Genomic DNA, 15,237 nt, shown 5'->3' on the forward strand with positions numbered 1-15,237 from the left:
ACATTGCTGTGGCTTGTGTGATTTACATGTAAATAGAAAGATATGTATGGTGAATCTTACAGTTCTTTGCTTGCTCTCCTTAAATTTATAATCTCCACCACTCTGTATAATGTTTTATAGCATCTGTTCTATATTCTACTGAATAATTCTGACATAAAAAGCAGACTATTTTAAACTGAAGAAAAAAATGCTACTTTACTAGAAGGGTAACTATAGGCATAAATTATTGTAAATAGCTTCACCTGCCAATTATGGATGCTACACACAGTTGTCAGTGGGCCAGTAAAAGAGATGCCAAAGTCTGGTTGCAGTTCTTAATAAGCTGCTGTGTCAGATAGATAGCTTCACTTTGCTTTGGTGATATGCAGGAGGTGCTGTTAATATGGCTTCATCTAACTGAGAATTAAAAATCCCATGATTGAAGTACTTCATCTCCATTTGTGTCTTCTGTTACAGTTAGCTAGTGGTGAATATAGGGGAGAGATTTTTTGCTTGTATTTCGATCTTGTGAGAAAAGCGTTCTTCAAATTTTGTGTAGGTACATGTAGGTGGGTAGAGCCTAATTTTAGAAATTGGTCTCAAATCACGTTACTTTGGCATCCCTAGTCATCAAAACATTTTTGCAATTTTCTGTAGTATTTGAACAAAGGATTGTCTGATAGACTTGAGGTACGTGTGCATACATTTTGAAGGCAGAACCTTTCAGTGAAATGAGGAGTGTTTTATTCCTTTTAGGTTTATAGTAAACTTAAATGTTATGTACTCACATAGCAAACATGAAATATGTTGGCATCTTTGGTGCTTTGGAAGTTCAGACCTTCAATATTAAGTAATTCGTTTTCTTGATCCTGTAACCACATGCATAGCTTTACTGTAGCTTTATTACTACGTTCATAACATGCTCCTGGATTGTACAAGTCAGCCACATTATTATTACAAACTTTGAAAAGAGTAAGAGGCTCGTGTGCGTTTCTTAATGCTGCCTACCATCTCCACCAACAAAAACTAGTACTCATTTTTAATTTGCTTGCCCTTCTGAAATATCTTTAGAAATGAAAGCCTCTCAACCTGAATATTTTTTGAAAAATTGTCTTTACAGCAGAAATCTCATCTTCTATAGTTAAAAATACGTAAAGCTCATCTTCCAGAGGAGGAGTCAAAGAATGAAATAATGCAGGCAGAACTAACAGTCAGTAATTTCTCATAGAAAAGGCTTTCATCAAGATTTGAGTCTATCTGTCTAGGAGGTTTGAGTTTCTAGTTGAGAAATAGACTGTTCTCAAATAGTTTTTACCTAACTAGGTGTAAATGAACTTCTTTACCCTGTTGAAAAACACTGAATTCAGTCTTCAAGCTCTGGTTTTGAGCAGTTTGTCATAGCAGAGCACTATTGGAGAAGGAGCTTCAGCTAGGGATAATGGAAAAACTGAAAATGAAACAAAGTGGAAGGAGAAGAGATTTCACTTCTAACTAAAAAAAAAAACCCATGATGGTTTTATTCAAATTGTTCTTCATATATAAGAAATGTCCTGGTACTTAATTGAAAGCACCAGAGAACTCATACATTACTAGCAAAGCAAAATGATAATTACAGCATTGCTGATCTCAGGGTCACTCTAAGAAATGAAGTATCAGTTTTAAAGGCTTTCATTTTAATGTGACTTATTCCAAGGCTGTTCTAGTAGTTCAAATGCTGCTTTAAAAAACTCAGCATAGTTAGAAAACATTCGTAATGTTAAGAGTGAATAAAAGTCACAACCTTATTATGTGTTGTGGTTCTGTAGTAAAGGGTTGGAAACTTATTTAGCAGCAGTTTTCTATAAGAGAAGCTTGGCAAAATGTTGTTCCAGCTAATGATTGCTAGAGGGCAGTGTGTACTAATAATATATTAAAAATGCAGTCATTTAACTAAAAATAGTTTGTATCCTGTTTATTTGAGGACTTCAAGTCATTGCAGTTCTTTTTCTCATCTTTGTTTTTCAGTTTGGCCTGCATGGTGGAATAATAATACTAATGTTGTCTCTTCGTTGCTTACTCAGGAATAGTAATCATAACCTCTTCAGGTTTGCCTAGCCCTCCTGTTCGTAGAATATTACATTTATGAAAATCAGAGAGGAAAATCTCTTCAATAAAAATTTAACGGGTACCTCCTAACTTCAACAGTTTGATTTACTTTTCGTGTTACCATTGATAGGTTTAGTGAGAATGGTTTAGAGTGAAGTGCTTTGCTTTGTAGTCACCTTCCAATAATATTTTTAATTTAAAATTTAGTACTTCAGTTTTGATGCCTCTTCTTGTATTTTTCTATAAGCATGCAGTATACTGTGTGTGAGATTAGGAGTAAGCATGGAACTGCATTGGGTAAAACATTGTAATCAAATGTATGAGAAGGAGGAATAATTTTAAATGCCAAGGCAATAATGTAGTTTAAAAAAAATAAAAAATCATGTCCGTGTACCTGGAAGCAAAAAGGAACCTTAGGCTACTAGGAATGCTTATTTTTCTACTGTATGGAAAGCAGTGTAATGCATAGAAGTAAGCAGGTTAAAGGGAATTCGTTGATCACTAACACCACAGGGCATGTTTCAGGGAACAGGGTATTATTCCATAAGTATACATACACTGAAAGCATTGCAGAGATGTACTCAGGGAAATAGGAGGAGTGTATAAATGAGTCTGAAGTAATGACTTTTTTTTTTTTGAACCCTTAAAATCAATTGGAAGATTGTAGGCTAAGCAAAGTCTGTTCATCATAGCTTTTAGTTTTATGGGCAGTATGGTTTAGATGCTATTAGATGCTCAGATGAAGGTGTAGGACTCAAATCTAGAGAGCTGTGCTAGGGAATCTTTCTGCATATGTGTGCATCATTTCATCAGTGTCAGAACCCAGTTAGGAGTTGATGGAATAAGTAGTCATTTATTAACATAGTATCGATTATATCTTCTGCTGCTCATTTGCTTACTTTCAGGGCAAGCTTAATAAGAGTAGTAATTTGCACTTTTTATGAGCTAAAAAGGAATATATTAAGCTTTATGTCTAACTATAAATCTTCAGAAATGGAAAACAGAGCACGTGAGCTGCGCAGCTGAGTAAAATTTAACAAAGGTAGACTTGCTGTTGCATTCCTAATATGTTGGGACTTTCTGTAGTGTGATGTTTCATGAAAATAGATTCCGCTGCTTTCAGCCCATTAAGTACTTCATTAAAGATTGAGAAACTCTAAAGATGTCACAAATGACTATCTATTCTAATGCATTCTGAATCTTTTGTATATGATGCTGTGGGTATTCTGACTGAAAGCCTGCAGTAATCAGAAGGTTTTCTGTAGCCATTACAGCAGCGGAAGTTACAGTCTCAGAGTAATACAAGTGCAGCCTCAGATTCTTCAGATGAAACATACCCTTAAAGGTCATGTTAAAACCACGTAAATGCATGAGTTGTTGGTAACAGGCATTGTATGCTTGAGTGACTTTGGAGAATGAAACTTGTTACTTCTTTTCAATGAGAAGTATACAATTTAATACATGCTAGCATAAGCAAAAAATGTAGATACCGTTCATTTTTCTGTTGAAAGTTGTGATTTGCACTTTTACTTATTCATATAAAAACATTTTTTCCAGAGTCAAAAAGATATATTGAATCAAGTTGTTTTATGCTTGTTCAGGCACCCTTAACTAATTTTTATTTAGCAGTATATAATGTAAGAGGAAAACTGTGGCAGTTTAAAGGAGCAGGCTCTTGGGTTCTTTAAGGATTTTGGGGATTGTTGAATTGTGGGGGTTTTTTTGGTTGTTTATTTTTTACAAACAAGCCGGCTGACCGTGATGCTGATGGTCTTTGTTTTCACTACGGAATCACAAAACAATGATGTGGAAGAAATGAGAATAGTGACTTAAGGGTGGAAAAAGCTTCTTTTGGTGGCTAGATGTTCTATCATAGTAGTGTTGCCACTGCAGTTATTTCTTATTTTAAATGTATTAATGTCAAGCTTTGCGGTTGTTAATGCAATTAACAATTGACCTAAGCAAAAAATTTAGATTTTAATAAAACATGCTTTTTGTTCTCTTCCCTCCTGCCAACCTCCACCTTTTGCAGCTCTATGCTATTCCATGGTTTCTTACGATGTTTACACGTGAGTATGCTTTCTTTCTTTTTTTCTGGTTAAGTGTTGGATTTCTGAAGGATAATTTTTCTCACTCGGTTGGATAAACTCTTCCTAACTGATGCAGTGTGTGTTATTTAGTAGGTCCTTTGTAATTTGCAGGGTGAGCTTGTGACTTGAGTCTCAGTAGCGCACATCACATTGTACTTTCTGCTCTTATTTGTCAATAATTTCAGTTTTCTTATTTCTGAAAAAGAACTACATCAAATTTGAACTAGATTATTTCATGCATGCAGTACTTAAGAAAGGTGAAATGCAAACTTTTATCCACTGGAAGAAATTACAATAATATTAATGGACACCTTCCCTCACTCTGTTTAGTTCAGGAAGTGGGAAACTTCTTTTTCAAGGCCAACAGAACAAACTTTGTTGTTATTATGTTGGAGTGTGGTATTTGTTCATGTATATTCAGAGCAAAAAGAGCTTTCCAATTTGGTGAGCTTTCAGTAACAGATGAGGAAGTCAGTAATGCAATTTGTGATCTTCTGTTCTCAAATACCTGATATTTGTTCTTTTCATGTCAACATTAGCAGATTACTTCTGAAATATCAAAGAATTTCATGCAATTTCTCAATTGCAGTTCACAGAGTTCTTGACTGTGAAGCACCAGCTGCTGAAGTTGTCCATCCTTTGAAAAACCTGTCATGAGAATCACCACCCCTAAAAAACTGAGGAGTTGGTTCTCTTGGCAATGAATTAAAATTTTAGAACTGTTTAGTTGAAGGATAATGTATTTTAGGAGAGCCACCTTTGGCTTTATGTTTCAAGTGGTGCTGCTTTTATTAGGCCTTGATGTCTGTCTTTTTTATTCTGTCAATTTTTGCTCTATTCTGCTCATTTTCCTTTAATTGTAAGTAGCTGAGTTAATTGATTCACTCATTAATGTCTTCATGCTGGTGGAAATAACTGATACCATTTCTTCGTGCGTAATTATGCTATACCAAAAGAAAAACAAATTGCCTGATTTCTTGTTTGTTTGAAATCTGAAAACCTGTATATTTCAAAGCATTTAATAAGGGAAGAAAATACTGATTGTTTCTGGAGTAGTCTGTCTACATATGAAGATGAACCTGTGTTTAAGCACGTTGAGTCTCATTTGCTCTCAAATAAAAAAGAAATATCCCTTAGACAGGAGACAAAAATGTGTATGACTCCCTAAGAGTGTTTATATAAACTTAATTTTTTTTGTTGTTTTCTTTTTGTGCCTTTTCATTATGCAGATGTCTTTCCTTTGCATAAAATTTTTCACTTGTGGGATACATTACTGCTTGGAAATTCCTCCTTCCCATTCTGCATAGGGGTGGCTATACTTCAACAACTGAGGGATCGTCTTCTTGCAAATGGATTCAACGAATGCATTCTCCTTTTTTCAGACTTACCAGGTATAGAAAACATCATTTTTTTTCCTCTTTGTCTTCTGCAGTGTGTTGCTGAAAAAAATAGGTGCTTTCATTTGAATATGTACTTCAGATCTTTCATATGTTGAAATAATGTTCGGTTTAAGTGAACTCCCTGTCTGTGTATATAAGGGCCTACCTACAGCTTGACCAAGCTAGCAGAAGTCCTTTTGCTCTCATCACTGAGAAACAGGTGAGGTCACTGTTATTTCCTGGGGAAGTTTGGATTAATTCCTTGTGAAATTTAGAGTAATCTTAAATAATTCATCAGCGACTGTTTGTAGGCATTCTACAGTTAGGAAAAAATGCAGCTAGTAGGATCACTTAGTGAAAAAAATAGTTGTGTTCTCAACTCTACCACTTCAATGCTGATACAAGCCTGCTTTCTTTTTAAAAACAATAACGTTTTGCTATGAAAACAGTTAATATAAAATTAGTATATTATGAAAAGCGAAGTAGGTGGCATTGGTGTTTTAAATCAGTTTGCATTTGAAATATATAGCTTTCAAAATGACCCTCAAAACCAGATGGAAGGCTAGGTGAGCATTGTTGTTGACTTATCTGTACAAACAAGTGTTCCATCTGCTATCAAAAAAATTGCAGTTAACCATGAAGGCTGACTCTTATTTCTGAATGAGTTACTAGGGAGACAATAGAATGCATTTGAACTGGGTAAACCATATAAACTGAAAGATGTGTTTCCATTTGTGATCAACTAATATTTACATAATATATGAACTGGAAGTCTGCTGCACCCAGAACATCCCCGTGTTCTTGTATTGCTTCCCTTTCCCCAGCATCTCACCGTGATACAGGTCTTGTTTACGAGGCGACGCTGTTTTAATCACGCAGTCTTTTCTTGAGAAGTATAACATTTGGCTAATTCCTGGACTAATTATAGATTTAGTGGGATATATTCTAACACCAAGCACGCAATTCAAATGTTACTTTAAACAGAAGTTGTTCTTTTTCTGTGAATGAGAGAATAAAGTCTGAAGGAGCTTTTAATCTTAAAAAGCTTTCACTAAGCGCCACAGTCTCCACATCTGCAGAGTTTGGAAGCTTAGCAATAGTATCCAGCATGGCGGCAAGCAGCCTGAGTTCGTAGTTCTGTAAGTTAGTCTTCAGAGGTTCAGCAGCTTCTCACAGATGAAGTTTCTGGCACAAATTCTTTATCCATCTGTATACCAGTAAATGAATATCTGGTTTCCAAATTTTACTTTTTTGCTATTTTTCAGTTTAGTTTCTACTACACAATTGCTATTTTACTGTTCAAAAGAAATTCAACTAGCCCATTCCATGCATTTGCCTATGCTGATTCACTTCATTTTCAGTCTGCATGCTCAGTCATTTCAAATTCCTTTATTAAATTCAACTGGATACCTTCAGGTGGTTTGAAAGGTAAGTGCTAAACTAAAAGACTGTCTCTCTCCTTCCCTTGTCCTATCTCATACATTAGCTGTATATCTTAGTTAAATATAGGTTCATTAATATTTTACTTACTGTCTTGCCTGAGGTCATTTCTCCCTACTTTTTTTTTTCCTTATATGCTTCTAAATTACATATTCCAATTTATCTTGAACCAGCTGATTTGCTGACAGATGAAGTACTCGGTGCTGAGGTCATGTGTAAGAACACATTAGTTCTCATAATACATACCTGTTTGTATTGTAAAATTAAATCACTGATGTCTATAGTATCATAACACCTATGCTTTCTACTGATTATAGTTTGTCAATTTTACTGATATTCCAGTAGGAAACATTTTAGTAGAATGGTGTTAATTTCTGGGGAAAAAATTAAAAAGAAATTTAAAAAAAATTAAGTGTCGGTGATGTCTGTAGTATTTTGGATCTCAGCAGTGACGCTGTTGAATATTGTGAGATTAATCCAATGCGTATCATAAACGGAGTACTCGAGAGGTTAAAAAAAAATAAAAATAGATTGAGCATGAGAATGATGATGCTAGCATAATTTAGAAATGCAACATTACCGTTCTGGCATTTCTGTTATCAGTAACTTCTCTGGACATACAATTATGATGGCCTTGTACCTTCTTTTTCTTACCTGGCTCCTATTTCTAATTAAGCATTGACATAACTGTGTCTTGCAAATAGGGTTTCCATTATTTCGTGTAAAATAAACGGTGCGCCATGCCTGAGAATTTTCTGAAAGTAATTTACAAACAACCTGTACCTGAAAAGAGGTCAGCCTGAGAAAGAGATGGTTGTTTAAAACATCTGCAATAATTTCAATCTAAAATTAACTGTTCCTCAACATCCTGATACTCTCATGGTTTTTAAGTTTTCTGTCCACCAGAATGGCTTCTGTCAGGCTACCAGTGAAAGTGTCTTGCTTTTTTTTAAACATTTCTTTTTTTATATTATCTTTCTCTAAAAACTATATTTTAATTGGGGAAAAAAGCACCACTGCTTTATTTTCAGTTCACATAATTTCAGTTCACTGTTGAGTTCAATGCAACAGTTTCAATTGTAGTTTAGAAAAGCTAATGATACCAGTAGGAAGAAGGAGCATGGTGCCATTACTGGTTACTTGATCCTGAAAACCCTTCACAGTGCTTGTCGTGAAGCCTGGACTGTATTTTATCTGTATGATGAACATCACTTTCTATTTTCGGGATCTGTACTGGAAATTTCAGTTTGTCAATATTGAAAACAGGTACTTGTTCACAGTTTCTATACTTTGCCTATTACTTCATGTTGAAATAGGATTCTGGCCAAGAGGTGAAAAATTAAATCATGCCAATTCAAAACTCCATGTATATGAATTTCTCTGAATAGAGATAAAGATGCAGGGAAACTTAAGGCTTTATTTGCTTGTTGGAGGGAGAGTAACACTGTATTTGATACTGGATCAGGATTTTAACTCCTGGCCCACTCAAGTTTATGTGTAAAACTTGGGAATTTGCCTTAAAGTCTCCTAAAACATAAACTTCTGAAGAGCTTTGGAAGACACTGGGAGGGTTGCTTTAATTTTATTTTCTATATGATGAACAGGCACTCTTATTTCAAGGGTGCGTTTCTGTGTTTGAGAGCTGTCATTTTATCCAGGTAGTAAACTGTTGCCTATGCCCATACTTGTAAGGGAGACAGAAACTAAATGAGTCACTATACGAAGGGGATTTAGTTTTCTTCATACGTCAATCACAATTCCAGATTTTAGGAGCAATAACATCATTCATAATTTTGATGTTCTTTAGTAGTATTTAGTTCTAACAATATTATTGTATATTAGGAAATCTATATGAAATATTTGTCAAAATAATTGGTGAATTAGGAGCACTGGAAAATCCCTCTACTGTAACAACAGATGTCCTAGACCCTGGTGAGGCTGTACAAAGGGGATATTTCAGCAACTGCAAAAACTTACTTAAAAATAGATTCTTTAGTATATTGTTACCCATCTGACGTACAACAAGAGAATATGGCAGGGGAAATAGGAATGGCACTACTGATGTGGTGCCAACAGGAGGAGCAGGACTCTGCTTTCAGACCAGTGCTGACCTCTACTATGCTTGTTTGGTTGTGGCTGCATATTCTGTATAAAACCTACAACCTAGATGGCCATGCCATGCATTGAGGACTGGCTACATAGTTAACTTTACTTTAAAATATGCAATTTTTCATATAGCATAGTTGTTAAAATCTTGACATTAGTCTGTGCTTTTGAGTTGTATAATCTACACTATGATTATTCTATCATGGTTTGATTACAAAGTTTGTTATAGTACAAAGTCACTAGCACCTTCTGCTAAGAAAACAGACCAAGGAATGAAGCATCTAGATATATACAGATCTTTGCAAATGGATCAAGGATCGTGTAGGCAAATTCACTGATTTAGTGCAGTGTAGGGTCTGGCAAGCAGATATTCCTCAAAAGGTCCATGGAGTATAGAGATAGCTGAAACATAGAGATTTGTTTTGGACTTGAGAAAGGATACACTAGCATATAAGATGGTGACAGATGCTATCAGTGAATAAGTGAATGCAAAGCCCAGGCATCAAACTAAACATGCTGTCATACATATAATCATTGCAGGTTAGTTTGTTCAGTAGCCCCGTCTTTGTGGACAGAGGAATATTTGGGTGTTATTTCTATACACCTTAGGATGGTGTCTTTTTTGCAGTCTTTGGGCTAGCGGTGCTTTTAAGGGAAGAACCTCAGCCTCAAATAGAGCCCAGAAAGACTAACTGTAGGAAAAAAATCCAGTGCAATGAGAAGCTGCAGTAAAACTGCTGGAGTGGAAATGTAGAAGATTCTGCTCTGTGAGATACAGGCATGAGGGTTAAAGCTGCAACATGTGGTCAAGTATGTTACTATGAGAGTACTACAGAAATAAATGATTCTCCAAGGAAGAGCGTTTCCCTAAAGTGAAAAACAGTTGTATCTTTCCATTGTAGTATTGTGCCAAAATGGTAATTCAGTGGTGGTGAAAATAGTATAAATGCTTAGAAGGATTACATCCAGTTCAGAAATTGACTGAACATGAAAGAATAGTGGGAATTCTACACTGGTATTGTATTTTATATCAGTTTTGACTGATATCTTTAGATATATATCCAACCCCTGGGTAGGTACTGTTTTACTTTTCATTGTTTTTCTGTTATGAAAATACTTCTTCTACCCACACCTGCAATTCATACACCTTTATCTTGCCAAAATTTCTGGTGGTTCAGTGTTTATTTAGTTAAGACTTGGCAGGCAAAAGAAACTGCATTTGTCCACCAAGCTCCCATTAAGCTTGTGGTTGCATGGTGCCTGTTTCCATTTGTTTCACCACTTCTAGGCTGAAACTGTTAACTTTGAGGTCAAACACTATCTTGGAATAGATGGGAAGGAATGTGCTGAGGTCTTCCATCTGTGAGTGAGAAGTAGAAAAACCAAGGTAATACACTGCTTTGAATAAGTTTGGGCTCTTTTCATACAGTTTTGAAAATATTGTATAGCTCAGATTAAGGCTCTGGGGAAAAGGAGTCATAATAGTTCTTTTAAAAGCAAGGGTTTTTTTTAATATATTCAACTGCATGTCAAAATATTGACATGTGGCTTTGTTTTAGCTTGCCTAAGTTCAAAACTGTTGTCCCTTATGGAAGATGACAATGTAAGTTGATTTATCATGGCATTAGTGAAACTGGCCTGCTTTTTCAAATTACTGTGTATCTCAAGAAAAACAATTTGGTCTCGGTCACATGATGTGCATTCAAATGGTGCTATAAGTATAACAAAAAAAAAATACATTGGAAATATCAAAAAGTATCAGAATTAGAAAGGAAATCGCTTTTCAGTTTTCTTTTTCTTTGAAAGATCTAGGTCAAACTAATATTTAAGGAAACATCTTTTCAGGGTATTCATCTTTGTCATTGTGTTAAATGGCTTTTTAAAATGCAGGTGTCAGGTGTATTTTACACTGCAATCTGCAAAGATACATTGTCACTAAGTAATGACGCAGATGAAGCAGAAACGCTGCATAGCTGCTAGTAACTGTTGGGTTTTTTTAATTGTTTTTATTTTTCTAATGGCTGACAGCCAAGGTTGGGTTGGGAGCTGGCTTTGGTACAGAATCAGAGTAATTTGTTAGGGCACACCTGCTCACTAAGGCCATTCTGTTGTGTCAAACTATACTAATATCGCTTTACCTTTAAAACCACTTGTAGCTACATGAACAGCAGTTCTATTTATAGATTCCACCTTCTTGAGACTGAAGAGAAATGCTGCGATGGGTGAAACACTAAAGAAAAAAATTCTTTATTTTGCTCGTATTAGTGTTCTTGCTACTCTAGTTGTCAGTAGTAGAAGAAAACAGAATATGTATCCTTTAGCAAAGAACTGTCTAATGCTGTATTTTATCAAAGAAGAGGAAAAAATGAATTAATCAGTAGAACTTTATGCTGATGCCTTAAAATCAATATGATGCACAACTTATGCCTCCTCTTTCTTGATAGAAGCTATATGTATTCATCATAGCAAAAGGGGACTTGAATAATACACTTGTTAGTCATACAGGATTTTGTAGACTTCTAGTCTGGAATAAAATCCAAGTACATGGAGCTAGACTGGCAAGTATTTCTAGGCACAGAAAGACAAAATTTAAGCCACTTTTATTGGAGGTTTTCCTCTAGATGAAGTGAAAATTTATATGTATTATGAAGATATTTGGGGAAAATCTTTCCCTCTTGTTTGATTTCATTAGAATTATGTCAGCTGCTTCAGGATCAGTGCTTAGAAAGCAAGAGTGTGCAGTAGATTTTTTTTTTCCTTCCTCAATTACAGGAAACGTTGCTGACAGAGCAAGATGCCTGATAGGGTATTTGCTAATATTTTTGCTGCGCTGAATGTTTGTTTGCCTGTGCAGTTATTCCCTATGACCTTTAGTTCCCTACTTGTTAATTAAGGAGTGATTTTTATTGAGCTGTACAAATAAAATTAACCAGTCTTGTCAGGGTGACTTTCCAGGAAGATGGGAGTAGCAAAACTCAGTACCATTTTTCACTATGGAAACAGAGCAGAGTTTGCACAGGTTTGTTGAGCTGGTGCTGTGCTTTGGCAGAGCTGAGGGGTGAGCTCTGGGAGGTACAGCAGTGTTAAAATTAAAATGTACATTAGCAGTACATATCTGTGTTATTGTAAATACACTTGTGGTGTGTTTTTAAATTCAGCCTTGTTAATAGGTGTACACATAACTACTTAAATACAGGATTGGAACAGCAGTGTAGTCTGAGAGCCAGTAAAATCTTTCTGCTATAATAAGACCCGAGGAATAAGGTGTCTGTAAGGGAGTTCTCAGCTCTCTCGTAGTTTGGAATATATGTTGGGTTCCTTTACTTCCCAGTGTTCAAAGAATTTAAACTCTCTCCTTTTAATTTGCACCAGGCTTTTGATTGTGTCTATCCATATTTCCTTCTTCTTAATATACTAAGATCTGGATTCTAGTACAATCAACAGAAAGAAAAAAGCTAATCATGGAGAACTAATGCAAGATTTGTACATAAAGCTAAGGCTTTGTTGATACTGCATGCTCTGAACAAGTTTCAGAACTGGATTGCTAGCAGATTGTTCAGGAAGAACAAGTATCACAACTGGGAAAAGCTCACATTGTATGTGAAGAATATTGTCTGTATTTTGCAAATTGTGAAAAATGGACTAAGTACACATCAGAGGTGTGTCATGTGAAACCTATGAAAAGTCTAGACAAGTATCTGTAGGGCATAGGTTAGTCCCATCTGATTTGGCTTTAGAGCAAGGTGAGGATCTAGGCAATCTCATGCTGTTTCTTCCATCCTTATACTTAAGGGAGGAAAGAGACGAGAAAAAAGCATTTTTCTTTTTCATCAGCATCCCATCATCTGTTTTGTATGTTTTTCAGTCAGTGATGTGCATGCCAGTCCTATCATCTGCAAGAAACTTTCAGTTCATGCTTCAGCTTGAGGCAGAGCTGTCTGACAACTTGCAGCTGTCTCATTCAAGCTGTTGAAGTATGTGAATTAAGAGTTGCAGGGCAAATGAATCCAAGTCAGAGCAGTAGAAAGGCTTGTAGGGGCTGGCTATAGTCTGGGCTGCTGTTGGGATCTGAGCAGGTATCTGTGAATCCTCTGGGCATGTGTTTTGGAGAGTGATTGACTTGCTGGCTTTTGTCTTGCTTGTGGGACAGCTGGGGAGAGAGGGAAGAAGGGTTTGGCATTTGTGTTCTTCATCCATCTGAAATGGAAGCTCCTCTGTTGCCTCTCTTGTTCCAGCAACTGATACAAGTTAAAGCATATCAAGGTAGTCTTAAATCCCTTTGGGCTAGCAACACATGATACTCAAAGTACAGAGGGACTCCAGTGGCTTTACAGGCTGTGGTAAAAACCTGTTATATTGTGTGTGAGTTTATTTCAGCTGTTGTTTTATTTCAGAGGGAAGCGAAAGGCCAGTTTTGAAAAGCTGAATAATGTATAACGTTGACAGTCATGTGGTGACGTTAAAGCTTATGTAGAAAAATAACTTATATGGGTTTTTATACTCACAAGAATAATTTATATAAATCAGTTAAAAAAAAAATGTGTATTTTGTACAATGATGCTGAAATCCTAGTCAGGAGTTCAGAGTGAAACAGAATTTTTTAATCTTTGAGTGAAATATTTTTGGTAAAACCTGAAGAAATAGTTGCTAACATGGGAAAGCTATAGGTTAGGCTTGTTTGTTGTTGTTTAATTGAAATAAAATGTAATTAACATGGATCTGTAGCTTATGTCTTCTGTGAACAAAAATGTGTTGACTAAATCTTTTTTTCTTCACTATGTCCACATGCATGTTTGAGCTTACATCCGTATGAGGCTGCAAAAGTTCCTCACCTCGATGTGTTTCTAACGAGTTCTTCCTCTAAGCTGATCCCTGATATTTTGTAAACGTGTCCTTTTGTACATTTTCTGAATGATTATCATCAAGCAATGAAGTTCTTCCTTACTCTTAAAGTATGTCTTGTTTTGCACAGTAGCCTACATCTGACTATTTACATTTTACTGTGTTGATTCTGGCCATTTCTGTTGCTGGCCAGTATCCTAATCTGATGTTACGGCTCATTCAGATGTCTTTTACATTTTGTTGGATTGTAGAAATTTCTGCCACATGCACTGGCACACTTTGTGTAACTCTTTAAAACAATTTTGTGTTGGAGCATAATGATGAACCGAACTAGTCCAAGATGGATTATAGTCCATATGTAATCTGTTTCATTCTTCCTTCTCAGCAGGGCATAGGATGTCAGATCTTCATGATTTTTTTTTTATTCCAAGTTGCAGAAAAAAAAAAGAGTAATGCAGTCTAAGACCAAGTAGCCTGTCAGTGCTGCATTGAAGTTACTATATATAATATAGTATATATAATATAATCTATATTATAATCTGTCTGAAGAAACAGTGCTGTGGTTTTTGCCTTTGCTTCTGCATCCAACCATTTATCTAGCTGAGAGCAACTTCTGTAAACCTGCTCTGCTACATAAAAAAATGTGGTGGTCTCCTGATTGACAGCACTTGTCTTTGTGACAGATCTTGAAATATGCACACCTTGCATCCATGTATTAAGAAAAGCAGAGCATTCTAATTTTTTTTAATTTGTCAGCATTAGCTGACAAATGTTTAAAATAAATGAGTGATATTTATGTTGCCTTTGAAATTCCTTTCTCAAGATGCATTGAAAGGGATGCTGATGTAAATGACAGTCCACAAAACAGTGAAATAGTACAATTATCCTGTGGTGTATGAAATAAATTTTATGAAAAGAATAATTCTGCATTGACCTTTCCATTTATAACAACCCTTTAGCAGTAATAGATAGAGAGATATTGGATGGAAATGTCACTTCTCTTACTAGATTTGTCCTTTTAATTATCTAGGCACAGTGTATCTTTTTATGAACTGCAAGAAAATCTAAGGTTTATGGCCTTTCCACCCCTATTTCTTCTGAGAGCAGAAGAAGATGCTTTGTCGCACAGAGGTCTACTTTCCTATGTATGTGGCTGTGTGGGGAAAGCTGAGGTTGCCTGGCAGAGTAGTAATAAGTTATTTGTGATGGAGAGGTCAGACCAAGCCCATAATTCCGGGCTGCATCCAGAATGCAGGAGCAGTTTATTTTGGCCAAACTTCTTAACTCATGTCTTGTTACCCAAGGAAAGGCCTCTG

The 15,237-nt window shown here is 35.8% G+C and overlaps 1 protein-coding gene across 29 annotated transcripts in view; it reads left to right on the plus strand.

Moving 5' to 3' along the window:
• TBCK (TBC1 domain containing kinase) overlaps positions 1-15,237 on the plus strand; it is a 119,190-nt gene that overhangs the window by 46,958 nt on the left and 56,995 nt on the right. For all 29 annotated transcript variants that reach the window (XR_002438673.1, XR_002438669.1, XR_002438668.1 and 26 more), the window contains exons 21-22: positions 4,097-4,133; positions 5,384-5,545. Coding sequence is in view for 1 of the 29 variants with exons in the window: in XM_021396811.1 (XP_021252486.1) it covers positions 4,097-4,133; positions 5,384-5,545 (199 nt within the window). In the remaining 28 variants the exon portion in view is untranslated. The remainder of the gene's footprint in view (positions 1-4,096; positions 4,134-5,383; positions 5,546-15,237) is intronic.

Source organism: Numida meleagris, chromosome 4, assembly GCF_002078875.1.
Source record: "Numida meleagris isolate 19003 breed g44 Domestic line chromosome 4, NumMel1.0, whole genome shotgun sequence".
NCBI classification, from domain to species: Eukaryota; Metazoa; Chordata; class Aves; order Galliformes; family Numididae; genus Numida; species Numida meleagris.